Genomic DNA, 26,620 nt, shown 5'->3' on the forward strand with positions numbered 1-26,620 from the left:
CCCTGTCCTCGCCTCCTCCTCCCTCTCCACCCAGAGAAAGCCCCGCCCTTCCCTCCTCCCTCCCCACCCCAGTCTGTCACACAGGGACATCACCCTACAGCAGTTCAGGCTGTGGTTCGCAGGAAGCATACATTGGCTTTTTGATTCGTGCTAGTTCCCAGCTCACAGTTTAGGAGGATCTAACACCAGCCTTCACGTGAAGGGGGAACCAAGGACAGTGAGGAGCTGGGTGGTCCCAGACTTGGAGCCCTGCCAGCTGGACATGGGTAAGTATGAGGACCAGCCCTGGGGGAAGGCCTGAAGGATGCCTACCTCCCTCCCTGGCTGACTCAGCAGGGGTGGGGCCTAACCTTTGCTCTTTTGGGGGGTGAAGGAGGGGAAACGGGACTATAGGGGCACAGGGCTCAGATAGTGAGGCTGCCGACCAAGGGATCATGAACATTGGCAAGCTCGGTTCCCAGGAAGAGCCTGAGACTGTGCACCTCAGGTCGGGGCTCTCCCCACCTCACTGTCTCCCCCACGCCCCCACACAGCCCCTTGCTCCTCCCCATTTAAGCTGCTGAAGATTCAAGTAATATTTTACAGTATTCACTGCTGGCGTCCCCCCCCCCCCCGCAAAGTAAAGCTCACTTTTGGCTGCGTTGGAGAATTTTTAAGGTGCCTCTCTTCCCCTTATTTTCTCCCAGGCCTTTTAAGTCCCTGACTTCTCTCCTCCCCCACCGCGACCCACCACCAGGTGGGGGCTGCACTGAGCAGCTGCTTCCTGTTGCCCCAGAGGTTGCTGCAAGGGTGGTGGTGGTTGGGGGAAAACTGAAATAAAGCCTATTCTCACGGTCCCACAGCAGTCCCACTAGGGCTGCTACTGGCGGCCCCTTAAGCTCCAGTCACTAACACTGAGTGAGAGAGTTGAAAGGCAGGATTGAGGTTGAAAGGCCTAGGAGGTCTTTGCCCTCGTGGCTTCCTGATTCCAGAAGCTTTTAAACGTGGGCAGTGCTGGGGGAAGGAGACTATGCCTTTCCACAGCTGTAGGAAATCGGGCCCTGTGGAGCTGAAACACAGAGAACCTGTTCACCTAGCAGGGCCCCTGTGTGTTACCCCCAGCAGCCTCGGCCTTCCTTCTTCCGCACCCCCACTCCTCCTTGGCGTCCTTGGGACTCTCATTGCCTTCCCGGCCCTCCTTTGTGAAGAGATCTTTGCCGGAGTCCCGAGAGCGCGGGCGGAGCTCTCCCAACTCCTCCAGTTTGGACCCACCACCATCCCCCACTTCACCATAGAAGTTTGTCTCTTCTTCCTGGGATCTCTTTTCTTCCTCCATCTGGGATCCTTCCTGGTTCTGGCCCCTAGGAGACGCCACCCGCTTCCCCCTCCCCCAGCGGATTCTTCGCGACTGCCTTACCCTAGCGCTTGTCCTTACCCCAGTAGTTCCTGCCCCTTTAAGTGCTACCCCCCCCAACCCCCACACACCGCCGGCGGCCCAGGGCTGGGGGAGGAGGCGCCGCCGCCGCCACCCGGCTCGGGCCACCTGCGCCGCCGCCCGCGGCCCGGCCCTGCTCCAGGTGAGGCCCGGCAACCCCATCCGATACCAGAGTCCCCGGGCAGGCCGCTCCTGCGGTCCCCTGCCCCGGGGATCCCCGCTGCCCGGGACTCAGGATCTGACCCTCCCCCTGCGGGAGCTGCCCTTCCTCTCTCCCCCGCACTATCTACTCGCCTATTTCTCCCCTGTCCTCTGCGACCGGAATCCGAAGCCGCCTCACGCTTCTCGGCCAACCTCTCCCGGGTACCCGTCCTGTTCTACACCCAGGATCTCCCCCCTCCCCCGCGCCTTCCTCGCCAGAAAAATCTCCCGCGGTCTGGGTTTCGCCTCCTCCCCTCTGGATCCAGAGCTTTCCCACGCCATCCTAACCTCCAATGGGAGGGGGAATAACCGCCACCCCAATTCCTCTTCCTCGTAGTAAGTGAAGGTTGGAGGGTTAGCCTAGGCTATAGGCACTTTCGGGCCCTGCTCCACTTAGACCATCAAGTTCAACTAAGCCCCATCTAAAGCTTCTCTGTAGCTCTCACCCCACCCCTCCTGGAGTTTAGGGGTCCGACCTCAGCACCCGCCAACCAGCCTAGGTGGGAAAGACCTTCTTGAACCTGGGGTGGGCTGATCCAGCTTAGGAACGCTCCTCCAGAGTCAGGGAATGGGGGGAGGGGGGGTGGCAGAGAGGGCACACCCAGAATCTTCTGATTATGGGCTTAAGGGGCTGTTGGAAGATAGTAGGTGAGGGGCTGGAACTGAGCCTCTAAAGGTGTTGGGAGAGGCGTGGGAAGGTTAGCCTTCTCTGCTCAGATGCAAAAGTCCCCCACCCTAAGGAAGTTCAGACTTTCTCCATCCTCTTCTAAGACCACCATGGAGAAGCTCATTGGGGAGTTCCAAACAGGTATGTGAGCTGAGGGCGTACATATACCAACTTGCAAAGAAGAGGAGGAGGGCTTATGGTCCTTTTGATGGGTTATAAGAGAATCTAGCCTCCCCAAAATATAGAGGGGGAGGAGACTGTTTTGCACTAACCTGAAGAGGGAGGGGAGCAAGTTGGAATGGTTATTGGGTTGGGGGCTTTCTCTCTACTAGATCATATTAACACTATAAACTATTCAGCCAGGGAGGGCAAGGGAAATCTTTAATAATTACATCACCTCTGTTGGGGAATTCCCCCGCTCCAAGTCCAGCAGTGCCCCTAGCTCTGCCCCTTCTTGTGCTTTCATCCTTCCCCCACTGTTCCCCACTCCAGGACGAGGGGACAGGGTGTCTGGATTTGCTTCAGACTTTGAGTCCTGTTCCATTGGCTGGGAGGTAGCTGGGGGGAGGAAAGGATGGTCAGCAGTGGTGTTGGGCTTGAATTCCAGGGATATCTGGAGGGGGAGAGAAAGAGAGGTGGGTAGAGGGATGCAAACAAATTCCCTTCTTTCTTCCTTTCTTTTTCTTCCTCCCAGCCCCAGCCATCTGGCTCCAGAGTGGAGCCAGGCACTGTGGCAGCTGACCCCAGAGTCAGGGTGGTGCAGCAGGATCACAGGGAGGGTGAGAAAGGGGGAGCAGGTGCTAATCTTTCCCTTCTCATTTTCTTCATTACCCGTCCACTGGCGTGGCTTGAGAGAGGTTCAGAGTATTCCCTAGATATCCTTCTCACAGGTTGCTGAAAAGATGACCATTTGCCCCTTCCCCTTTCTAGTAGCTTCCTAAAGGGAGATGGGGTGGGTGATTGGCCACATCTGATGGGACTGAGGAATGTTTGGGGACATATGGGGTCAGTCTGCCCTCTGTTGTCTGAATGGTGGGGAGAAGCACAGCTGCTGCCTGGGGTGGCTTCTGACTAGAAGTAAATACCCAGCTGTTGGGCATATTGACACCCCACCCTCACCCTTCCTCAAAGAGTAAGGAAGATCTCTGCTTAGATGGGATGAGGAGGGGTCTTATTCAGGGAGGAAGGTAATTGAAGTCCTTCTGCACCAGATGGGAAGAGTGGATCTTGCCTCACTTTCTTTTCTAATCCCAGGTGGCCTTTCTATCCAAACACCCCTCTTTCCTACCGCTCCTGGCTGGGATAGTCCTAGGGGTTGCCCTGGAGACTAGGCCTGGGGCTCGGAAGGGGTGGGGGCAGTCAGTGGGGCACAGGAGTAACCGGCTCTTCCGGAGCATAGTGGAGCCAGCGGGTGGGTGTGTGTGGGTGTGTGGTGGTGGGGGAAGAGGCGTGGCTACACCCGTCTGACTGGAGCAGTCTCCTCCCCTGCCTCCCGACTCTGACTGGCCAGCTCTATGATTGGGGGTGGGAGGTAGGAAGATTCTCCCTCATCTGTCCTGGAAAAGGGAAGAGAAAAAGATATGTAGCTGCCCTTTAGGAAACCATTTACAAGCCCTAGCTCTCTTTTTCATCTGCCTTTATTTTTTTACTTTTTTATTTTGGGGAAGGTGGGGCATTCCTTAGCAGAAGTTTGCTGGATCCCTGCTTTCTCCAGAAGGAAGGACCTCTGTCCCCTGAGTGTGGCTCCTATTTAATTCAGATACTTAAGGTCAGCAGGCTATTGGGGTCCTTATTTTTTTCTTAACGGTGACCTATAAATCTATTATTTAGTCAGGGAGGAGAGAAGGGTTTTGATTTCTACCTGTCTGCTCCTTCCCCCTGGTAATCTGCTTTTCTCTGGAGAGGGAGAGAAACCCTTTTAACCCTCTTAAACCTCCTCACTCTGGCCCACACACTTTAAGACTCTGCTGAAGTTCGCTTTTTTATTAGCCTCTGAGCCGTTTGTAGTGCGGAGTAGTGTCTGTTCCCAAAACTGAGGAAGAGTCCACTCCTCTGTGAAGTAAGGAAATCCAGTCTAGACTGATGTATTTGGCCCTGCCTTGCCCCCACCCAGTTTTCAGATTTTCTTCCTCGCAGACCCACATAAGAAAAGGTATTTGTTGACCCCTCAAAACTGCCAGAGTTTCATTATTCACACTCCGTTCCTCTTCCAGAATATTCAGCCTGAGTTTTGCAATTGTTTGTATAACTGCATTGCATTGCACTGAATAGGAATTATCTTGAAGCCTGCAAAGTCTGTTGAGTTACAAGGGAAGGAAACCTGGTTTCTGGTCACAATTTATCCACTCTTTGACCTTGAACAAGTCAGTTAACCTCTCCAGGCCTTAATTCATCTGCCAAACAAGAGCAGATTGAGCTAGAAAATCTGTAAATTCTAACCTTATGTGACACTGTTCTCCATCCTGGGGCCCTGCATTAGACATTTTAGATGAGAACCAAACCCTAGTCCTCTATTTTTTTTCTTTCCTGTTCTTGAGTTTCATACAGTCCTCTAATCCTGTCAAAAAAAAAAAAAAAAAAAAGTACTGGGATTATAGAATAGGTGGACATTTGGGGCATCTTAATTGCTGTGTCAATTTTCCGGGTAGTCCCCTGCCCCTCTGACCAGGTTTGGGCTAGACTCAGGTCTTGGCTAGACTCAGGTCTTCCTTGTCTGGTTCCAGAGCCAATGCTTCATTTTCCTACGCACAGGCATCTTCCTGACCCCCAGAGCCCTGCAGATGTCGCTGGGAAAGTGGTGATCCAGGCAGGACCAGGCTGCCCCCACGGGACAGAGGTGAGTGGTCAGCAGATGCTGCCGGCTCTTTCCTTTCTCCACCCCTTTATCAGGACTGAACTTCCCTGACTTCAGCTTGTACACTTCGTCTTTTCCGCTACACAGCCTGGGAAATAACTGCCACTGAAATGATCCCATCCACTTCCACCCCCACCCCTGTTAAGGGACTGGATATGCCTTGGTCCTAAAATTTTGATCTAGTCTTTTAGGTTAATCTTTGGGACCTTGGCACGCCTTTCTGTTTGCTCATTGTGAAACAGGACCACAAGGAGACTTGGTGCAGAGGGAGCTGCCCGCAGGCTAGGGAGACACCGCGGCGCTAGGACCCAGATCCAGGTCTGGGAGCTAGGATGCCCGGCGCTAGGACCCGGTGGTGGAGGCCGAGGAGGGCGGCTCTCTCCCGGCCGTAGCTTCCCCGCCCCCCTCCGGCTTCGGCTCACTCCTCCCCCGCCGGCCATGTTGGCTCCGCTTGGGCCCCGCGGTTGAGCCGCGTCCCCCTCCCCCCTCCCGGACCCCAGACCCCCTCCCCCGCGGTCCCCTCCCCTCCTGGCGCCCGGAGCGCGGCCATGTGAACCGCCCGTACCCCGGGGAGAGACAAGCCCCGAGCCAGGCTGGACGCCGCCGCCTCAGGTCTGTTGGGCTACGTCTGGGGGCCTGAGGGGAGGGAGCCCCGCTTTTATCCTAGGCTTCCCTCAGGGAAGAGAGGCTCTAGTGCTGCCTAGAGCCTCGCCTTGGGCGAGAAGCTGACTTGAGCTTATTTCCAGTTAGGACCCAGCCCCGGGCGGGAGTCTCTCTGCCCAAGGGGCTTGGAGGAGAAGGGGGCTGCTGGGGCTGCTGAAGACCCGGGCGGGGGCGGGAGGAGCTATGGAGGCTCCCGGCGACGGCCGCGGCGACGACGAGGAGGCGGAGAAGCCGCCTGGCTGGTGGAGATGACTCCTGTGGGGGACTCGGATGGAATCCCCGGGAGGGGCTCCACCTCCTTGGGTGGGGGTGGGGACTGCACGAGTGCGAAGGGTGGGTGAGGGGGTTCCCTGGGCGGGTTAAACACTCTGTGGGGATTGGGGCGTTTTGGCAGCGGCAAGTGGAGGGTGGAAAGGGGTTCGAGTGGTCTCAGGGTGTCTCCCTCACTGAGCGGCGCAGGTTCTCTTGAGCGTGGCGAGCAGGAGAGGGCCTTGCTGGAGTGGTGCTGTGCTTGGCTTGGGGCCCTCGAGTCCCGGGAGTCTCCCTCCTCCGGGGATGGGGGTTCACAGGGCTGATGCTAAGACGTCTGCATTTGAGCTCGGCTTTTAGGGGCTGAAGGGAAGAATAAAGAGGGATCCCCCTTGGAAGGGGATCCCTCGCTAAGGGGATCCCCATTTCCGTGACAGAAAAGATGACCCTGTATCATCCCTTTCTTTCCTAATGTTCCCAATTTTCAGAGGAAAGGCAATGCCTATAGCAGACATCCTTTGTAGGATTTATTGGAGTGCGAGATGTGCGTCCTTGGGGGGGCGGGGGGGGGGGAGATGAGGGGGGTGGCTTCCACCTCCATCTGTACACAAACAGCCCCTCCCCCAAGCCTCCCGCAGGAAGTGGCCGGGAAATGGCAGCTGTGCGTTTGCTGCTGCGTCTCGTTGTTTTGAAATGTCCATTTTAATCAGATTTGGTTTCATTTTCTGAGGCCTTCTGGGCAAGCTTGGATCCTGCCAACAGTGTGGTCTTAGAGTCCTTTCGTTTGACTTTTTCTTTCTTTCTTTTTTTTTTTTTTTTTTTTTTTTTTGTAAAGTTAATTTGTCAACTGGAAGTGTAGTCACTGCAGTTGACTCACAGAATCCCCATCCGTACCCCCACACCCCCCTCCAGAGCATCTCTGCCTCCCTGTCTGGATTCTTTTTTTCCTTGAGCTAGAGGTCATCGAGAAGCAAACTTAGTCATCCACCAGCCCTGCTGCACTTTCAATACAAGTGATGCAAATTCTCTCAGCATGGAAAGCTGCCAGGAAGATTTGGAATCTTTTGTGGCATGAGAGTGGCTTTTTGGGGTCCTGCTTAATATATTTTTAAGTATAACTTTCTGTATTGCAGAGCACCTTGTCAAGTGAGCTTGTGAGGTGACAAAGGGTAGAGCATGGAATTTATTATGTGTTGGGATAGGTACTGATTTGCAGAGTGCAGGTGGTAGACTTGTTTCTCACTGGTGATTCTAGCCTAAGTCCCTATGGGAAGCCTGTTAGTTGATGTAGGGTACTGGAGGGTGTACCTTTTTAATAAGCAGAACCAACTAATAAGGAGAGTTAGCTGTCATATGACTTACTCTTTAGTACATAAAAGACACCTTCTATCTTCTCACTTCTTAGAGAGTGGTAAGCTTTTCCTTTGTTCTGCACAAAATCATGCGTCCAGGTTTTCTTTTTCTCCCCCCAGATAACTGCAGAAGATTTCAACTATAGCATATAGTGATGGACTGTGTGTACTATGTCCTGAGGCACTTTGTTAGACGCTGGGTTTGGTTTGAGAGGAGTTGGTGACAGGATTTTACATTTTGAGAGGTGAGATTTTAAGATCGTTTGGACTATCCTAAAAACTGTTTAATGTTTAAGACTGGCATTTAAATAATTTTTTCAGGGGTGCCTGGGAGGCTCAGTCCGTTGAGCGTCAGTCTTCGGCCTGGGTCATGATCTTTCTGTTCCTGAGTTCAAGCCCCACGTTGGGCTCTGTGCTCACAGTTCAGAACCTGCCTGTTTCAATTCTGTCTCCCTCTCTCTCTCTGCCCCTCCTCCACTCACATTCAGTCTCTCTCTCTCTCTCTCTCTCTCTCTCAAAAATAAGCATTAAAAAAAATTTTTTTTTAAAGAATCTTTTCAGTATTTTCCAGTCACAAACCTCCCACCTGAACTGTTAGAGGTCCAGGATAAGAATGGATATATGGTTATGTGACAGCAGCAGCATCACTGTTAAGATAGTATCATTGGGGCGCCTGGGTGGCGCAGTCGGTTAAGCGTCCGACTTCAGCCAGGTCACGATCTCGCGGTCCGTGAGTTCGAGCCCCACGTCAGGCTCTGGGCTGATGGCTCGGAGCCTGGAGCCTGTTTCCGATTCTGTGTCTCCCTCTCTCTCTGCCCCTCCCCCGTTCATGCTCTCTCTCTGTCCCAAAAAAATAAATAAAAAACGTTGAAAAAAAAAAAAAATTAAAAAAAAAAAAAAGATAGTATCATTGCTGTGTTCAGTGGAGATTTTGGGGTTGATATTATGGAAATAATAACAAGTCCGGTGTCATTGTCCTTTTTTCTTGCCCCTCTCTTTGACTCGTTGGTTCTTTTGAGTTGCTTTTGATAGGGTGGATTTGATGCTGATTTTAAGTTCCCCTTTCTTCAACCTTTTTTTTTTTTACCTAAGTTGGGACCTGACAGAATAGTAGTAAATTGATTTTCCCTGTTGGGGGTTAAAAAGTGAAGGAAGGGAAAAGACCACCTTTTTTTCAATGGACTCTTTAAAGGAAACCGTAGATTTTAATTCATTTGATACATGATTAATTAGCTGACTGAAGCAGACCTTTCCATGTCCTCCTTAAAAAATTTTTTTTAAACATTTATTTATTTTTGATACAGAGACAGAGCATGAACAGGGGAGGGTCAGAGAGAGAGGGAGACACAGAATCCGAAACAGGCTCCAGGCTCCGAGCTGTCAGCACAGAGCCCCACGCAGGGCTCGAACTCACGGACCGCGAGATCATGACCTGAGCTGAAGTCTGATGCTTAACTGACTGAGCCACCCAGGTGCCCCTCCATGTCCTTCTTGTAAAATGGATGCATTTTTCTATCAGAGCAGTGGATTTCTTAATATTGACTGCTTCTTGTCTGTATTTCCTTCCTAAAGGAAATTTGAGGAATAGAGAGAACTGTGTGCGCTGACATCAAAGCCAGTCAGAAATCTAGAATGTGTGGAAAGGCTCATCTTGCCCTCTTGGTGGTTCTGGAATCAGGGGTTGCCAAGAGAGAAGCAAAGCTTGTTACGGTTACTGTGTCTTGCTGCTGTTGACCTTTCTTATTACCTTTGAAGAGGTTTGCTATGTTATATTCTTTTTTTTTTTTTAAGCTTTATTTATTTAGAGAACAAGTGGGGGAGGGGTAGGGGGGAACAGAGGATCTGAAGCAGGCTCTGTGCTCACAGAAGAGAGTTCGATGGGGTGCTGGAACCCACAGACCATGAGATCATGACCTGAGCTGAAGTTGGATGCTTAACAGACTAAGCCACCCAGGCACCCCTGCTATATTATAATATTCTCTCGCTGTTAAAATAGCATAGGAGTTAGTCCAATAACTAGTATGATGTTTGACCTTGTATCTGATATGTACAGTAAGGCAATAATGCTGAAGTTTTTATGTCTTAGAATGAAGTATAAAACTTAGGAGGTATTTCCTGGGGCAAATAATCTTCCTAATTTTTTCTTGGGATATGGATGTCTTCATATACCCCATAGGCCAAGATTAATACTTAATCAGCATTGTTGCACATGGGTCAGAAGGACTATTTATGTATGTATTTATTTATTTATTTTTGAGAGCGAGAGAGAGAACGTGCATACATGAGCATGGGAGGGGGCAGAGAGAGAGGGAGACACAGAATCTGAAGTAGGCTCCAGGCCTGGGCTGTCAGCACAGAGCCCAACGTGGAGCTCGAAGCCATGAATCTGGAGATCATGACCTGAGCCGAAGTCAGACACTTAACTGACTGAACCACCCAGGCGCTCAGAAGGCGCTCTTTAATCTCTGTGCTCAACATGGGGCTCAAATTCAGGACTTGGAGATCAAGAGTTGCATGCTCTACTGACTGAGCTAGCCAGGTGCCCCCAGAAGGACTTTATTTATTTTTCTTTACCAGCTTGTCAGTCTGAATAATTTTGAAATTATGAAATTCTGCAAAATAGAAAACCTGTCTTTGAAGAACTCTGCAGATGGTTCTTAGATTGGGTCCTGGCAGTAAAAGTAGCATTGTGTTACTGTGTTATTCAGTGCTTTGTCCATTTCCTAGTTATCGAGAATAATTAAGAGGGCATTTTATGGACTAAAAGGATAATCCAACTTTACCAAAAAATTCATCAAAAAACTAAAACATGAGGGTACTTAAGAGAACGGTGGTCTCACTACTTTTGGTCTCCTGAGATTAGATTCTTCATGACCTATCCCACTAAACAGGATCCTTAACCTGCCTGCTCAGCTCAGGTTTTTTTGGGAAGGGGATGTCTTCTTGAAGGAAAAGGCCAAGTCCTTAACTGTTAGAGCTGAAATTCTGAGAAACGCTTAGGGCTGAAAGAGGGAAATAACCTTGTTACAACCTCTGGAATGTGACTTTTACTGTCCTGCAATTTCAGACACACTTCCATTCCTCTGACAGTGGAGTGACCAGAGAGAACTGTGGCAGAAAACCTATCCAGATGATTATATTGTTCCTTTATTCAGTCAACAAATATTTTAATGTTTATTTATTTTTGAGAGAGAATGTGAACAGGGGAGGGGCAGAGAGAGGGAGACACAGAATATGAAGCAGGCTCAAGGCTCTGTGCCGTTAGCACAGAGCCCGACACGGGGCTGGAACCCATGAACCATGAGATCATGACCTGAGCCAAAGTCGGACACTTAACTGACTGAGCCACCCAGGTGTCCTGAGTCAACAAATATTTTAAAACCTACTATGTAACTTGAGTGTTCAGTTAAATCAAGCAAAACATTTTACTAATTTAGAGCTCAAATTTATTGCCTCTGTACATTCTCACTACTTTCCTGTTTCCAGGCCTTATTTTCTGTAGGGGATAGCTGTGTAAAATATGTCAAAGTATGGGACCTCTCTTCTAGAAATTGTTACCTCTGTGAAGAATTAATTTTGGGGTTCTCTGAACAAAAACTACAGCCTTTATTAGATGCGTAAGCTGGCAGTGGCATAAAAGATAGATTTATTCATTCATTTGTGTAATCTGTGCATTCAACAAATATTTCTTTTGGTTCTTTTATGTACTTAGCTCTAAATTAGGTGCTGGACATACAATGGTAAAACATAATATCCAATTGATGCCGTAAAACCTACATAGTTTGGAAGAAATAAGGACAGAGAACAGTCATCTTTGTGTTCTCCTGAGCAGCCTAGACATAGCAATTGTCTTTGAGTAGCCCCCCTTAGTATATATAGTCTTCTTTCATCATTCTCCTGCCTCACTGCCCTGACTATGAAAGGGCTTAAAGAAACCACATTTTGAGAGAATGAGCCTCAGTCTGTACATGCTGTAGTCTGAGTCAGAGTTCCAAGGGAAGATTGTTACCAGGGCTGTCAGAATGGGCTGTCCTTTACTAGAGAAGAAGACATGGGTTGGCACTTTGCACTCTGAATTAGTGGAGGAAAACAATTTAGCCAGGGAAGGGATTTTTAGATATAAAAGTAATCCCTCAGGGTGTGGGACAGGAATTGGGGAATGGGGCAGTTTTTGTATTAGAACAAGATTTTTCACCCTTGGCACAAATTATCTCTTGAACCAGAATATTCTTTGTTGTGTGTGGGCTGTCTTGTGTATTGCAGGATCATTAGAAACATCTCTAGCTTCTGCTTACTAGATGCCAGTAGTATATACTTTTCAACAACAATTCTAAATGTCTCCAGAGGCAAAATCACCCCTGGTTAGGAACCACTTATTAGGGTATGGTAGGTGAATCCAGAGATGAGTAGAGTTGACAAATATCCTTTGTGACATTCACAATTATGGAGCCAAAAGATAGCGGTATGATTTATTTACTATACAGTAAAATTTGCATTTCCTGTTTAATAAAAAGAAAACATTTGAAATCTCTTCCTACCTCTTCCCTCCTACCCTCCCTACTCCCCTGACTGCCCCCCCCCCCCCCCCAATTTAGGAACCTCTCTGTGGAACTTTGGTATACTATATAGGAAGAATGAACCAAAAAGCAGCTACTGCCAAAGTATCAGGCTGGATGGTTAATGTGTGTTGTCTTTCTGGGGGTAGCCTCAGAAGTCTGGGTGTTAGAATTGGTCAGGGCACCTGCAACAGTGTTGAAATCTATAATCTGTATTTCAACATTTTGTGCATTGTCAGCCTTTTTGTGTTAAAATCATGTCACAGATCCACAGGGTAAGTAGCTCTTCAATTGGGAGTGAGGAAAACAGTTGAAAAGCAGCCTTATTTGGCTGTGTGGCAAGGGCTTTACTGCTTCAAGAATAAGGAGCAATGTCCCTTAATTCTTAAAAATGAAGCATAGAGTCTCTTAAGAGATCCATTTACATACTCCTGGGACTGGGCTGGGTGCTGGCCTGATTGTACTTCCTGGTCATGAGAGCTGTCTGCTATTCTGGGGGTTGGGTGCTGATTTCTTTTTTCATTTGGCCAAAATCCTATTAGTTCAAAGGGAGACACTCTCCTTTGCTTTACCTGTTCTCCTTAGTAGGAGGGAGAGTATAGATGGGAGGGCATAATTTACCTTCAGGCATTATTGTGAAAAGCATCTTGGGTAGGAAGGTTGAAATGAAATAACCCTGGCTTTATTGCTGTCCACATTTTTGCATTCCTATAGTATGATCCCGTAGGTAAGTGACATCTGAAATCAAGAGTCAAGGGTAAAGAAGTCTGACTGGAAGGATTACCCCTAGTTTTATAGTACTGGTAATGGTTTCAAATTATATTTATATTTTGATCTTTGGGGCTGGTTATCTTTTTATCCTCACAAGCCATGGAGGTGAGTACTAAAATTTTTAGTAATCCTGAAACTAAGGCTCAGCAACATTAAGTAACTTGCCCAGGGTCACACAGCTAATAGTAGTAGAGTTGGGATTTGAATGTAGAGCCCACTATGTTGTGCTATTTTCACTGCACAGCACAAAGAGTATTTTATATTTCTAGGAATCTTCCTGTAAATGAAGCGATTGTGGTCCTGATGACCCTTCAGTGGAGGCTAGTGGGGAAACAGACCTCAGGCACTAGATAACTTCCCATTCCTTTTACTTATCTGATTTCTGTGAGCCATCCATTTATTCTTATTAGTATGTAATTTATGAGACCGGAAATGCTGTGCTCTCCCAGAGTAGCAGAGAGGAGAAGGTCACTAGTTTCCTCACAGATTCAAATAGAAATTGGAAAAATGAACTGTGGCCTATCATTGAGTGGAAGCATATCCTTTGGTGTACATAGGAGAGAAGGTGTGTATATGTCACACACACACCATGGGGGGTAGGGCTATGCATAAAACTGGGGGAGGAAAGAAGTGGGGATCCAATGAGATTGGCTCTCCAGGAATAGCATTTCTAGGACTTCCGAAATGAATTACTGCATGTCCTCTTTGTGATGTAAGCTTTGGAAGGAACCTAACCTAACCTAGAAGATTAGGGAATGAACTTTCCTCCTTTCATTTCAGAAGGATCACTAATCTCATGATGCTTATTTTTCAGATCCCTCATTACTGAGGAGTGGCCCTTTTTAAATTGTAGGGAAATCCTGGGGGATCCTGAGGTCTTTTCTCTGTAAGACCCAGTTTCTTTGATGCACAGCAGGTTTAGGTCTGCTGCTTATTTTAGAGTGAAGATGGGAAGCAGATCAATCCTAAAAACTTTTCCTCTTATATCAACAAAATACAGATTGCTTTTATTTTATTTTTTTTAAATTTCAGTTAAAATTGATAAAGGTAGGGACAGTTAGGGTATTTAGCCTGGAAAATCTTCTAGCTATCATGTCATAAATACAGTTCATGCTTAGAACACCTAGTGGTGTCTAATTTGCGTTATCTAGCGTATTTAAAAACATGATTTTTCTAAACCTTGGGCAGTGGTCATATGGTCATATATGTTTTTAATTCTTTAAAAAGTTTTACTTCTGATTCTTTTTAAAAAGAGGTTATTTAAAATGTCATCTAGATTTGCTTATTGCCTCATCTTGGGAGCTTGATAAAGAAATCTTTCTACCTTGCACCTGGTGGTTCAGTGGGTTAAGTGTCTCACTCTTACTTTTGGCTCTGGTCATGATCTTGGTGGTTCATGGGTTCCAGCTCGGAGCCTGCTTGGGATTCTCTGTCTCCCTCTCTCTCTGCCCCTTCCCCATTCATATGTGCGCCTGTGTTCTCTCTCCCTCTGGAAATAAATAAACTTTAAAAAACATTATTAAAAATATAAATAAATAAATAGATTTTTCTACCTGAATTCTTCTGCCCTTTTTAAAAACATAGTAACCCAAGGAGTTGCTTTTTCTGTATTAAGACAGATCATGTTTCTTTTTATTTTTTATTATTATTATTTTTAACGCTTATTTATTTTTGAGACCGAGACAGAGCATGAACGGTGGAGGGTCAGAGAGAGAGAGGGAGACACAGAATCTGAAACAGGCTCCAGGTTCTGAGCTGTCAGCACAGAGCCTGACGTGGGGCTTGAACTCACGAACCGTGAGATCATGACCTGAGCTGAAGTCGGACTCTTAACCGACTGAGCCACCCAGGCGCCCCGATCATGTTTCTTTCATATCAAATTAATATGCACTACTACATCATAGGTATCTGATTGATGTATCAGACTTTTACAATAATTCTGGCTTCTGCATCTTTTCTTTCCTCTTATCTTTGCTCTGTCAAAGTTAAATATATTCTGACCAAGGGCTTTACTTCTTCTTATTCTTAGTAGTATATCACCTCATATTCAGGACAAGGTGAAGAGCTTTTTAACCATACTGCCCCCCAAATGAGCCACCACCCTTTATAAATGTAAGATGTCCAGCTATTCTCTCTGTCACCCTTTACATTTAAGCCACAAAACTAAAACATTAGGAAGTAACCATATAGGTATAACAGACCAATATTCCTTTGGACACCCTCTTTAATCAGTTTTCCACCTCTGACATTTTTCTGAGCTATGTTCTTAGAAAACCATGAAAAAGGAGTAGAAGTGTTGCTGGATGATTTGAGTTTTGCTATTATGGTCCCCTTTCCTAAAATATATTCCTTCCATATTCCTTTGCTAAGGTACTATACTATCTTCTTCAGATGTTTAGGGCTGTGGATAGGATAACATGGAAATTATTTAACTCAAGTATAATAATAAAGCAGCAAATGTATCAAATGCTTTTTCTGCCAACAACCCCCATCTCCATGGCTTCCTATCAAAAAGATGGCTTTGAGAACCTTCTGTGGTCCCTGGGAATGGGACTCTGGCCTTACCTTGAGGGGAAAAGAAAAAAAAAAAAAAAAAGGATGGAGAAGGTTAAAATGTTATAATAGAGGGTTAATATCTAACATAGAGGGATAACCTAAACTGGAAGTTTAAGAAGTATGATTCACACAAGGAAAGATTCCTTCAGGCTTATAGCTTGGTTTTTCTCACTAACTCTGTATCTCTATGAGTCTGACTTTAAAAGACTGTTTCTGTACGGTCATTGTCCAGTTAGGGGTATATTTCCTCCACCTCATCTTTCAACCTGTACCCTTACACACTCCCCAGTACTTAGGTAGGAGAAGGGTAAGTAGATGGAGGGGAGGGGGCATTCCCTCTAGAAGATTCCAGGTGACATAACCTTGTTTAACCGCCAGTATTTTTTTTCCCCTCTCTCTCCCCTCCTACAGAAATGGAGGCAAACGACCATTTTAACTTTACTGGCCTTCCCCCTGCACCTGCTGCCTCAGGACTGAAACCCTCTCCCTCCTCAGGGGAGGGCCTCTACACTAACGGGTCTCCCATGAACTTCCCCCAGCAAGGGAAAAGTGAGTGTGAGGGCCACATGGCCTGGGGAGGGAGTGGGCATCATTCCTTTAGAGCAGGTTGATGGGATAAGATTTGGCTCCCCTACCTCACAACAGCTCTTTTTCTTGCCAGGTGGGGAGGGAGGAAGTAAATCTTCAGAACTTCAGCTGCTGGAGAGAAAGCAAGTTTCTAAGAACAAGTTCTAGGGGTTTATGGAAGTGATACTCTTAGTCTTGACTTAAGGTTGGAAAGGGTTAGAAAAACATCCTGGCTTTTTCATCTTAGACTGCTCTTCTGTCAGCCCTGTTCCCTGGCTACTGCCAGAATGGTGAGGTGGCTACTGCTTCTGATAACTACTTGTGGACCCATGAGAGAGATAAAGGTCCAGCCCTCTGAGAAGCTGTTTTTAAAGCTTGGAGAAGCCAGCCCTAGGATTGGGGGTGGAGGGATTGAGTAAAGATTGGGATGTATTTGCCTTTCAGTTTGTGTAGCAAAGAAGAGGGCAGATGCTTGAAGTGTGTGTGCCACCCCTGTCCTTGAGAGTTGAAGATAAGGACAGGGAAGTTTTAAATGCTTACCTAGTTCCCTAGAGAGAAACGTCTATAATTCCAGACAGAAGTGTTGCTGCCAGGATCAGGTCTTTTCCTGGATTTGGCTTATCAATTGTTCTGTACCATAGCTGTGCCAAGTACTTCTCTAATCTTGCCTGGGTCTCAGGTACTTTATGCTTGGAAGCAGAGAGAAGCCCAAATGGTTTCCTCCTTCCTTGCAGCAGAAAAATACTGCTGTAGGCTTATACTTAACCACCTCTCCCTTCTGTTCTCCACAAGGGGGGTGCGGATAGAAGCTCCTTTATTACACTGAGGACCCTCCTCCCCCTCAGCTTCTTTAGTATCTGGTTCCTTTTATTTGAATTGTCCTCCAGTCTAGAGGTGGCCATTGGTGTTGAGAACTGAAGTCTGTAGTACTAGTCACGCAGTGATTTTTTTTTTCCCCCTGCAATATTACCCTCCAGTTCCAATGGGGAGGGACCAAGCCCAGCCTTCTGAGTTGGGATCTTGCCGCTGTGGTGACTGCAGATTCTATTCTTAGCCCAGCACAAAGTGCTGGATCTGCATGTGTCAGTGAGGTGGAGGCTGTCCCTTCTGGTGCCACTGTGGGGCCAAACAGGCTCTGGGGTAAGGGGGGTGCCTGGAGAATTCAGTCATGCCACTTCCAAGGGAAGAATTCCTCTAGGGAATGAGGGTGGAGAAGAATGCAAGTCACTGTAGGGAGTCTGCAGGCAGCTTCATATAAAAAAATAAAAAAACCCTGAGCAGCAGCAGCAGCCAGCTCTCTGCTGGTCGCTCCTGTGGTAGGCCAGGAGAGCTCCCCAGCCCCCTACTCAGCAGCCTCAGAAGCAGTTGCTAAGCTTACATCCAGGAGCATCTGGGTTTGGTGTTCCCTGGAGACTGAAAAGCTATAAATATAGTGGAGGGGGAATCCCCCTCCCCTTCACCTTCCCTTTTTCTAGTCAGTGCTGTTCTTTTGGTAGAGGTGGTAGAGTTACTTGCATACATATCTGTAACTGACCCTTTTTCCTCTTTCTCTGCCAGGTTTGAATGGGGATGTGAATGTTAATGGCTTATCTACTGTATCTCACACTACTACTTCAGGGATTTTGAACTCTGCTCCCCACTCCTCCAGCACCTCACACCTCCATCACCCCAGCGTGGCCTACGACTGTCTCTGGAACTACTCACAGTACCCATCTGCCAATCCTGGCAGCAACCTCAAGGACCCACCCCTTCTCTCCCAGTTCTCGGGGGGACAATACCCACTCAACGGCATCCTTGGGGGCAGCCGGCAACCTTCATCCCCAAGTCACAACACTAACCTTCGGGCTGGGAGCCAAGAGTTCTGGGCCAACGGTACCCAGAGTCCCATGGGGCTTAACTTCGACTCACAGGAACTGTATGATTCCTTTCCTGACCAGAATTTTGAGGTGATGCCCAATGGACCCCCTAGTTTTTTCACCTCCCCACAGACTTCTCCTATGTTGGGATCCAGCATCCAGACCTTTGCACCCTCCCAGGAGGTAGGCAGTGGTATCCATCCCAATGAGGCGGCAGAAAAGGAGCTGACTTCAGTTGTGGCAGAGAATGGCACTGGCTTGGTAGGCAGCCTGGAGCTGGAAGAAGAGCAGCCAGGTATAACTATGGCTCTGTGAGTTGGGTTGGGAGAGGAAAAAGGGGTCTATGGGGGGCAGTGGCTTTTTGAGGTGAGGAAAACTTGTCTTTCCAGCTCTCTGCAGTGGAGGCTGATTTGCATGTTGGTGATTAGCAGAGCCAAGTGGCTGGTGTTTTTGTGGCAGCAGCACCAGCTCGAGAGTGGGAGTGCAAATTATTTCAAGCTCATGCAGAGCTGCTGGCCTGGAGAGGGCAGGTGGGCGAGCCTGAAACAGCCCCAACAGACACCCTGCATCAAGAAGGGCTTCTTCCAAAATATAGGAAGGGGTTGGGGCTTTAGCAGGGGGCATTGAGGCCAATTTTGACTTGGCTATGGCAAGGCCAGACTGGGCTGCTAAAGTGGGCTGAGCCCTAGTAGTGATTGACACCTGAAGGAGGGAAGAAACAGGCAGAGCATACCATTGCTTGTTTACTCAGTTTCCTGTTGCTTGTTGTTGTTGTTGTTAGCACTGGTACATGTGACAATCCTCTTATCTTTGTCCTCAAAATAGATAAATGCTTAGTTTGCTATTGATTCCACATATAAGGGTGACCACCCTGTAAAATCACAGGGTATTTTCTCTGTTTACCACCTGTTCCCACTAGATGGGGGAAATAGCTGAGAACATGACAGGGTTCTTGTCTCAGACCCCACTCTCTTCTCCCTTCTCTTTACCTGCAATAGGATTTTACTAGCACTGCTCACTAGAGTATCTTGGTATGATTGGGAATCCAACATAAAACTGGTACCCCTAATTACTGAAAGAATGAACATCCCTCTAGCAAAGACTGGCTGTCTACTGTAGCTGAATGAACCAGTTTAAGGCCCTGATTTTGACTTTTGCCCTCTTCTGGGATTTCCTAGAACTGAAGATGTGTGGCTACAATGGCTCTGTCCCTTCTGTGGAATCATTACACCAAGAGGTCTCAGTCTTGGTCCCTGACCCCACAGTGAGCTGCTTAGATGATCCTTCACATCTTCCTGATCAACTGGAAGACACTCCAATCCTCAGTGAAGTCTCTCTGGAGCCCTTCAACCCTCTGGCACCGGGTAGGCTTGGAGGCTGGCTCCATTCAATATGTCCATGCAGAAGGTAGCCAGCTCTGTCACCTAGAAGAGATAGTAAACCAGGGAAAGTATTTAGGAATTTGGGGCATTGGGGCCTCCAGATAATCCTGTGGCCAACCACAGGTTCATGCCACTGGCTGACTGGGCCAACTGCACTCTGAGCTGAATTGGTTCATTTCCCAGGTTCTCTCCTAGTGTTCCTTTTGGCCAAGAGCCCTGAGCTGTAATAATTCACTGGATAAGGACTTATTACCACACAGTTGGGCTATTTGAGTTCTCAGTAACTAGAAAGGAAACTGTTGCCAGTGAACAATTACCTTTTACCCCACTGAAATATAAGAAAGGCCTATTTTGTGATGGATGCTAGAATTTTCCGTTGGTGTGTGGGTTAATACAGAGTCAATGCTTTTCCCTTCATTTCTATTTCAAGCTTTTACAATCCCTAAAGTCTGGTGACTACTGTTTTAGGGAGAGACCTGTGATACGTCCTTAATTTAATATTAGAAAGATGGGAACTAGAATTGGGATATAATACCAGTATTTCTTAAATCTTGTTTTCTGATTTTTCCACATCCTGAAGAGCCAGTGAGTGAAGGACTCTATGGTATAGATGACACGGAGCTGATGGGTACAGAGGACAAGCTGCCTCTTGAGGACAGCCCTGTGATTTCTGCCCTTGATTGCCCTTCCCTCAATAACGCCACTGCCTTCAGTCTCCTGGCAGATGACAGTCAAACTTCAGCCTCTATCTTTGCCAGCCCCACCTCTCCACCTGTCCTTGGGGAGTCTGTCCTGCAAGGTAAGTGAAGAGAGGTAGGACAGAGAGTCTGTGGCCCAGGAAAAGGTGAGAGAACCAGTTCCATAGTTATAGTCTTAGGGGTGGGTGCCTTGCTGGGAGCTGAGGGGGCTATGGGATAGACTAAAGGCATAGGCTGTTACACTCTGACTTCTGCCCTCACCCAGAAGAACTTGTGGGAAAGGAGGAAAAAGGCCAGGGGCCTTACTGGCTCCAGGTAGAAGGTACTTCTTCACACAGTGACAGCAGCATCTTTGCTCTTTGACCTTCATGAATGGTTGGGGAGGATAGCCAGAGGCTACTTCTCATTTTCCAACCCCAGGGGAAAGCACTGGAAGTAATTCTGTTTAGCTTAGTCTAGGTTTGACTGAGTAGATTCTCTTTCTTTGTAGGACACTATTTTTCCTTATCCATCTTATCCCTTTCGATTCCAGATAACACCTTTGACCTGAACAATGGTAGTGATGCAGAGCAGGAAGAAATGGAGACTCAGTCTTCAGACTTCCCACCATCTCTGACCCAGCCAGCCCCTGACCAGTCATCCACTATTCAGCTCCATCCAGCAACTTCACCAGCAGCCCCACCAACATCCTCCCCGGCAATCTCCCTGGCAGTTTCGCCAGCAGCCTCCCTGGAAATCTCTCCAGAAGTCTCCCCAGCAGTTTCTCCAGTCATCTCTCCAGCAGCATTCCCAGCTGTCTCTCCAACTTCCTCAGCAGCCCTTCCACCAGTCTCCTCAGAAGTCTCCTTGACGGCCTCCCCGGTGACCTCCCCAAAAGTGTCCCCTGCAGCTTCCCCAGCAGCTGTCCTCCCAACAGCCTCCCCGGCAGATAAAGATGTCAGCAGCCTCCCTGAAACCACTGCCGACCTGGAGGAAATCACTGGAGAAGGAGTCACTACTTCTGGTAGTGGTGAGTGTCCAGATTCTGTTTTACTCCTAGCCAGTTCCAAGAAAAGTTTCTGTCCTATGTGACATTTAGCCCTTCCCTGCTGGCCTTCCCTGTTTTGCTTGAATTCTTAACTCGATATTCCTTGTCTTCCTCCCAAGGTGATGTCCTAAGGAGACGTATTGCTACCCCAGAAGAAGTTCGTCTTCCCCTCCAGCATGGGTAAATGCTCTAGTTTGTTCCATATGTTGACCTTGACAAATTTAACGAATGACTCTAGGAAGAAGGAGAGAGGTCATCTCTTCTGAGATGGAGAGGAATGGGCTAGACAAGAATGGATTAAAGGACAGTTATCTGCAGTGATAATGCCTGACATTCTTAGGCTATTCTTCTCCCAGGATCTGCCTCCCCTCACCTATTCTTCCCTCATCTAGTGGCTACTTTTTTTTTTGCTCCAGGGGCTGCAGCTGTTATCTTTTCCAAAGTCTGCTGGTGACCCTAGAGCTCAGATATCCAAATTAGCTGACTTGTTTTATATGCTTAGAGAAGGGATAGCAGTGAATGAGGAATGGCTGAGTTCTGATAAATTGGGATTGATTATTTATTCATTCATTCATTCATTTATTTATTTATTTATTTATTTTTTAATGCTCTTTGGAGAGGTAAGGGCAGGAATGGTATTTGACCAGAATGAGCAAGCCAGTTGACATCAAGGGACTTATAAGAATAACTGCCTTCCTGATCTTCTCCACTCCCACCCCTCTAGGCTACTTGTGGTCACCAAGTCTGAGTTCTGCTTAAAGGGTTGATTTGTTTTTTAATATATATTTTTGAGAGAGAGAGACAGGCACACACAGTGCGAGCAGGGGAGGGACAGAGAGGGAGAGACAGAATCTGAAGCAGACTCTAGGTTTTAGCTGTCAGTACAGAGCCAGATGCAGGGCTCGAACTCAAACTGTGAGATCATGACCTGAGCTGAAGTTGGAAGCCCAATTGACTGAGCCACCCAGGAGTCCCAGAATTCTGCTTAATGTTTTGAGAGAAAGATAGGGCTTAGTCTTAGAATAATCTGTTTCTCAGAACAGAGTTCCTCACTAAACCTTGCCTATGAAGGCATTTCATGGAGTCAGCAGCAAGTTTACTCTTCTGCTTGCCTCCCCACCTGTCTTTTCTGCCTTTACTCCCTCAAGTCTTCTTCCTCTTTGCTGGAAACCCAGACATTGCCATGAATGGCATCAGGGAGGGGGTTCCTGGCTGCTCATTATACTGACTTTATGTAAAGGCAGGAGTGGAGGTCTTTCTGGGCACATGTAGTTGGGTGGGTTACTTTTCTCCAAGGCCCTGAGGGGTTTGTGGATCTGCTTTCCAGCCAAGTTTGTGTCTCATGCTGTTTGCGTCTACATGCAGTTCTAGCGAGACAGATGCAGGGAGGGTCATCTCAGTGGGCTTGGCTCCTGGGGTGGCTTGTGTGTGGGTAGGGGTGTGACCTGGCGGCAGGGCACGTGTGCTTCTCTGGCAGGTGGCGGAGAGAGGTGCGCATCAAGAAGGGTAGCCACCGATGGCAGGGGGAGACGTGGTATTATGGCCCCTGTGGGAAGAGGATGAAACAGTTCCCAGAAGTGATCAAGGTAATGTAGCTTTCACGGGCTTTTTAAGGGAAGCACAGGCCCCTTTCTTGGGCCCAGTGGCAACAGGCTAGCATTTTCTGCTCTTTGGCTTATCCTTGTGCTATTGCTGGACCAAGGCATGATAGGGCTGTGACTTCATTAATACCACTTTTCCTTCTCCTTTTAGTACCTGAGCCGCAACGTGGTACACAATGTCCGTCGTGAGCACTTCAGTTTCAGTCCCCGTATGCCTGTTGGAGATTTCTTTGAAGAGAGAGACACGCCAGAGGTGCACATTGCAGGGTTAAATACACTTTTGTCTCTGAGAAAGAGTTGGTGGACAAGCTGTAGCTTCTTCTTGTGGGGTTTGGAGGTTCTGGGCATTGAATGATTCAAGGATCTGGTGGCTTGCACCCTCACATTATAACAGGTTTCTTCATTACCTTAGGGCTTGCAGTGGGTGCAGCTCTCAGCAGAGGAGATCCCTTCCAGGATTCAGGCAATTACGGGGAAACGGGGCCGACCTCGAAACACTGAGAAGGCCAAGACTAAGGAAGTCCCCAAGGTGAAACGGGGACGAGGTCGGCCACCGAAGGTCAAAATCACTGAGCTGTTGAATAAGACAGATAACCGCCTCCTAAAGAAACTGGAGGCCCAAGGTACAGTGGTGTTTCTTACTTTAGGATCCTGCTTGCTATGTGAAGTATTAGAAATGTTAAGGACTTGCTGATGCCTGGGTTTCTCAGGAGCATGACTGATATTAATTGTCTGGACAGAATGAACCTTCTGAATCACCTTCTCCTCTCTGGAAAGCAGCACCAGGGTCCCAGTGCTTTTGTGGTACTTTTTTAACAACCAGTTTCTTCTTGAATTGCTTATCCTAGTGGAGCCTTGGGCAGTCCCCAGATGTTGATAGGAGAGGAGAGGGCTTCCATGTCCTTTCTTGCCATCTTTTAGCTCCTTGGCTTATTGGTTTGGGTTGTACACTTTTACCTTACTCATTGCCACCATCATGGAGGTTCAGAATTCACATCTGAATCTAAAGATTATTCATGCTGTTTTAGTGGATAGACAGGTAATATGTGTAATTTTTCAATAAATATTGCATGTACCCTGCTGTAAAGTGAAGAATTTGAAAAAATTTGAAAAAAAGTCTTCTGACTCCTCTTCAGAGTTCCAGCTCTGCCACATTCTGACCACATGACCTGGAGCAAGACACATTTTACTAGAAGTATATACTGGTTTATCTGCAGATAGTATCTATCTAATTTGGAGGGCTGCTGTATAGCTGTGGTGCTGGTAGTGTGTCCATGCCAGAATAGAGTATGTATTATGCTATCAAGAACATCAATTCTAAAATATTCTATTGTTTGCAGCATTCCACTTCAATATGCAGTCTTGCAAAAGCAAAGAAATTTGTATTTTTTAGTAGAGTAAGGCATAAGAGCCGAACATAAGCAAATAGTTATGTCACTGTTGATCCAGTTCTACTGCGATGTCCATTACTTGAGCCCTTTCTTTCTGGCACATTTTTTGTTAATTGGTGCCTCCAACTTTGGAGACGACCCTCTTTCCCTGGCAGTTTTCTTTCTCTGCTCTAAAATCAGTGTGTGGGTAGCTGCCCTTGTTGGGTAGCCTGGGAGAAAGATGGGCTACAAAGCTACTCTGTTGGGGCTTCTAGGACCCCTTCTAAAGTAGTCCCACCTGTTTTAGGGGCTGGGACTTCTGGACAGGAGATACCATTTGAGTTTTTTGTGCTACCCCACAGCCAGTGTCTCTTCTACATCCGCCCCCCCCCCCCCCCGCCCCCAACATTTTCTTATGTGTACTAAAAACCAAACTTTTAGATTTTTCAGGGAGCTGCTTGGGAAGCCAGCTTTGTGACAGGCATGTGCTACTCTGAATGCTGGAGCTCTATCTGCCACACCCTTCATTTTTCTTTCTGCCCTCACAGAAACACTGAATGAGGAGGATAAAGCAAAGATGACTAAAATCAAGAAGAAGATGAAGCAGAAGGTACAACGAGGAGAGTGTCAGTCTACTGTCCAAGGGCAGGTGAGGGACATCAGAGAGATTACACAGTGGGTTAGCTTTTCCTACAGTCTGCTTTGTTGTCTCTTCTTCCTTCTCCCTCATTTGCCACCTCCCCACCTCATGTAGCAGCATACCTTCATTACCTGGAATTTTGGGGGGCTTGATTTAGAAAATTGGGCTTGTTCGAGAATCACATGGGTAACTCCAGGGTGAGAGAATTGATCCATTGCCAACCCCTCATCCCATCTCTCACCTCTCCTCCCCAGCACCCTTGTCTGTTTTTGAATCCTAGCCCAAGCAGAGATGCTTTCAGAGTTTGAGGAGAAATGACTTCCCTTATGGTTTACAGGCCAGAAACAAGCGGAAACAAGAGACCAAGAGCTTAAAGCAGAAGGAAGCTAAGAAGAAACCCAAGGTAGGTGCATGTACACACAAGTATAACTTTGAAGTCACCAAACTGATTTTGCAAGACATGTGTGAGTTGGTCTTGTTTTATAGCCATGTTTGTGGGTTCTGAGGTCGGGAGGATGGGGACCAGGGAAGGGTGGTGACTGGAATCTTTATGGAACTCTTGGTTCCTCTCTCCCTTGGGTGAGTAGGTGGAGAAGGAGAAGGTAAAGACAAAGCAGGAAAAACTGAAGGAGAAAGTGAAGAGAGAGAAGAAAGAGAAGGTAAAAGTGAAGGAAAAGGAGGAAGTGGCCAAAGGCAAGTCAGCCTGTAAAGCAGATAAAACGCTGGCCATGCAGAGGCGCTTGGAGGAGCGGCAGAGGCAGCAGATGATCTTGGAGGAGATGAAGAAGCCCACAGAGGATATGTGTCTGACTGACCATCAGGTAGTGAGGGGACAGTAACAGGTTCTGGGTTTCTGGGTTCTAGAAGGGCCAGTTGTGCGGACATTTCCATTCAAGGAAGAACTTCCTAGATATCCGGACTGTTGCCTTCAGTTATGTTTGACAACCCTACCACTTTTATCCTTACAGCCTCTACCTGACTTCTCACGCATCCCTGGTCTGATCCTGCCCAGTGGGGCCTTCTCAGACTGCTTGACCATCGTGGAATTCCTGCACAGCTTCGGCAAGGTGCTGGGCTTTGACCCTGCCAAAGATGTACCCAGCCTGGGGGTCCTACAGGAGGGACTCCTGTGTCAAGGCGACAGCCTGGGTGAGGTGCAAGATCTGCTGGTGCGGCTCCTGAAGGCTGCGCTCTATGATCCTGGCTTGCCTTCCTACTGTCAGGTGAGGGCCTTTCCCAGATGGGTTGGGGAGCCTGGGATCCAGGGCTTTGTCTCAGTTTTGTTTTCTCTTTTAGTTAAACATATGAAAGCCCCTCCCTAAATGAGGGCAAGTGAAGGGAGATCTGATTTCTTCTTATTTCTGTTTTCCTTATATTTTCTCTTCTGTTTTTCTTTCTGACTTCCCTCAGCTTATTTTATTTTCCTTTAGTTTTACTCCTTTTGTACCTTTTCTTTGTCTTCTCATCACATCTTAGCAACTTTCATTCTTTACCTCTTCTCACCTCATAGTTGTCTCCTAGTGTATTTTCTTATTCCAGATTCTCTCAACTTGTGTTGTTCCACTTTTTCTTGTAACTCCTATTCTGTTCTCCTCCAAACAGTCCTTAAAGATCTTGGGAGAGAAGGTGTCTGAGATCCCACTGACAAGAGACAATGTGTCTGAGATCCTGCGCTGCTTCCTCATGGCGTATGGAGTGGAGCCAGCCCTCTGTGACAGCCTGCGCACCCAGCCTTTTCAGGCCCAGCCACCCCAGCAGAAGGCTGCTGTCCTGGCCTTCCTTGTACATGAGCTCAACGGTTCCACGCTCATCATCAAGTGAGGGGCTGGGGTGGGGAAGGTTACTGTATGCCTTGGTGGGAACGAGAAGGGGAGGAGTTTAGCCATCCTGAAGTGTGTGGTGGGTGTATCCACTGCCATGCTCTGGAGATGCTGGAGCAACTTGGGACTGTATCTTCGTACCTTCCCAGGGAGAATCTAAGACTTTTATCCAACCTAGGCTGTAGGATGAAACTCCTTTTTTCTTTTCTTTTTTTTTTTTTTAACGTGTATTTTTATTTTATTTATTTATTTATTTTTTAAATGTTTATTTATTTTTGAGAGAGAGAGACAGACCATGAACAGCGGAGGGTCAGAGAGAGAGGGAGACAAAGAATCGGAAACAGGCTCCAGGCTCCGAGCTGTCAGCACAGAGCCC

At 47.5% G+C, this 26,620-nt stretch overlaps 1 protein-coding gene across 6 annotated transcripts in view; it reads left to right on the forward strand.

The window, feature by feature from the left end:
• Positions 1-77: 77 nt before the first annotated feature.
• Positions 78-26,620, forward strand: part of BAZ2A (bromodomain adjacent to zinc finger domain 2A) — a 35,016-nt gene continuing 8,473 nt past the window's right edge. For 2 of the 6 annotated variants that reach the window (XM_058742341.1, XM_058742347.1), the window contains exons 1-16: positions 78-266; positions 5,034-5,118; positions 15,695-15,832; positions 17,408-18,001; positions 18,885-19,070; positions 19,669-19,887; positions 20,319-20,795; positions 20,933-20,993; positions 22,291-22,399; positions 22,566-22,667; positions 22,827-23,037; positions 24,333-24,433; positions 24,762-24,827; positions 25,012-25,245; positions 25,393-25,647; positions 26,027-26,241. In XM_058742341.1, the coding sequence (XP_058598324.1) occupies positions 15,697-15,832; positions 17,408-18,001; positions 18,885-19,070; positions 19,669-19,887; positions 20,319-20,795; positions 20,933-20,993; positions 22,291-22,399; positions 22,566-22,667; positions 22,827-23,037; positions 24,333-24,433; positions 24,762-24,827; positions 25,012-25,245; positions 25,393-25,647; positions 26,027-26,241 (2,966 nt within the window). In that variant the 5' untranslated portion in view covers positions 78-266; positions 5,034-5,118; positions 15,695-15,696. Of the gene's footprint in view, positions 267-1,484; positions 1,557-5,033; positions 5,119-5,595; positions 5,749-7,520; positions 7,646-9,026; positions 9,158-15,694; positions 15,833-17,407; positions 18,002-18,884; positions 19,071-19,668; positions 19,888-20,318; positions 20,796-20,932; positions 20,994-22,290; positions 22,400-22,565; positions 22,668-22,826; positions 23,038-24,332; positions 24,434-24,761; positions 24,828-25,011; positions 25,246-25,392; positions 25,648-26,026; positions 26,242-26,620 lie in introns of those variants that run through there. The other 4 variants (XM_058742345.1, XM_058742342.1, XM_058742344.1 and 1 more) reach the window with 4 other exon arrangements.

Source organism: Neofelis nebulosa, chromosome 8 (assembly GCF_028018385.1).
Source record: "Neofelis nebulosa isolate mNeoNeb1 chromosome 8, mNeoNeb1.pri, whole genome shotgun sequence".
Lineage (NCBI taxonomy): Eukaryota > Metazoa > Chordata > Mammalia > Carnivora > Felidae > Neofelis > Neofelis nebulosa.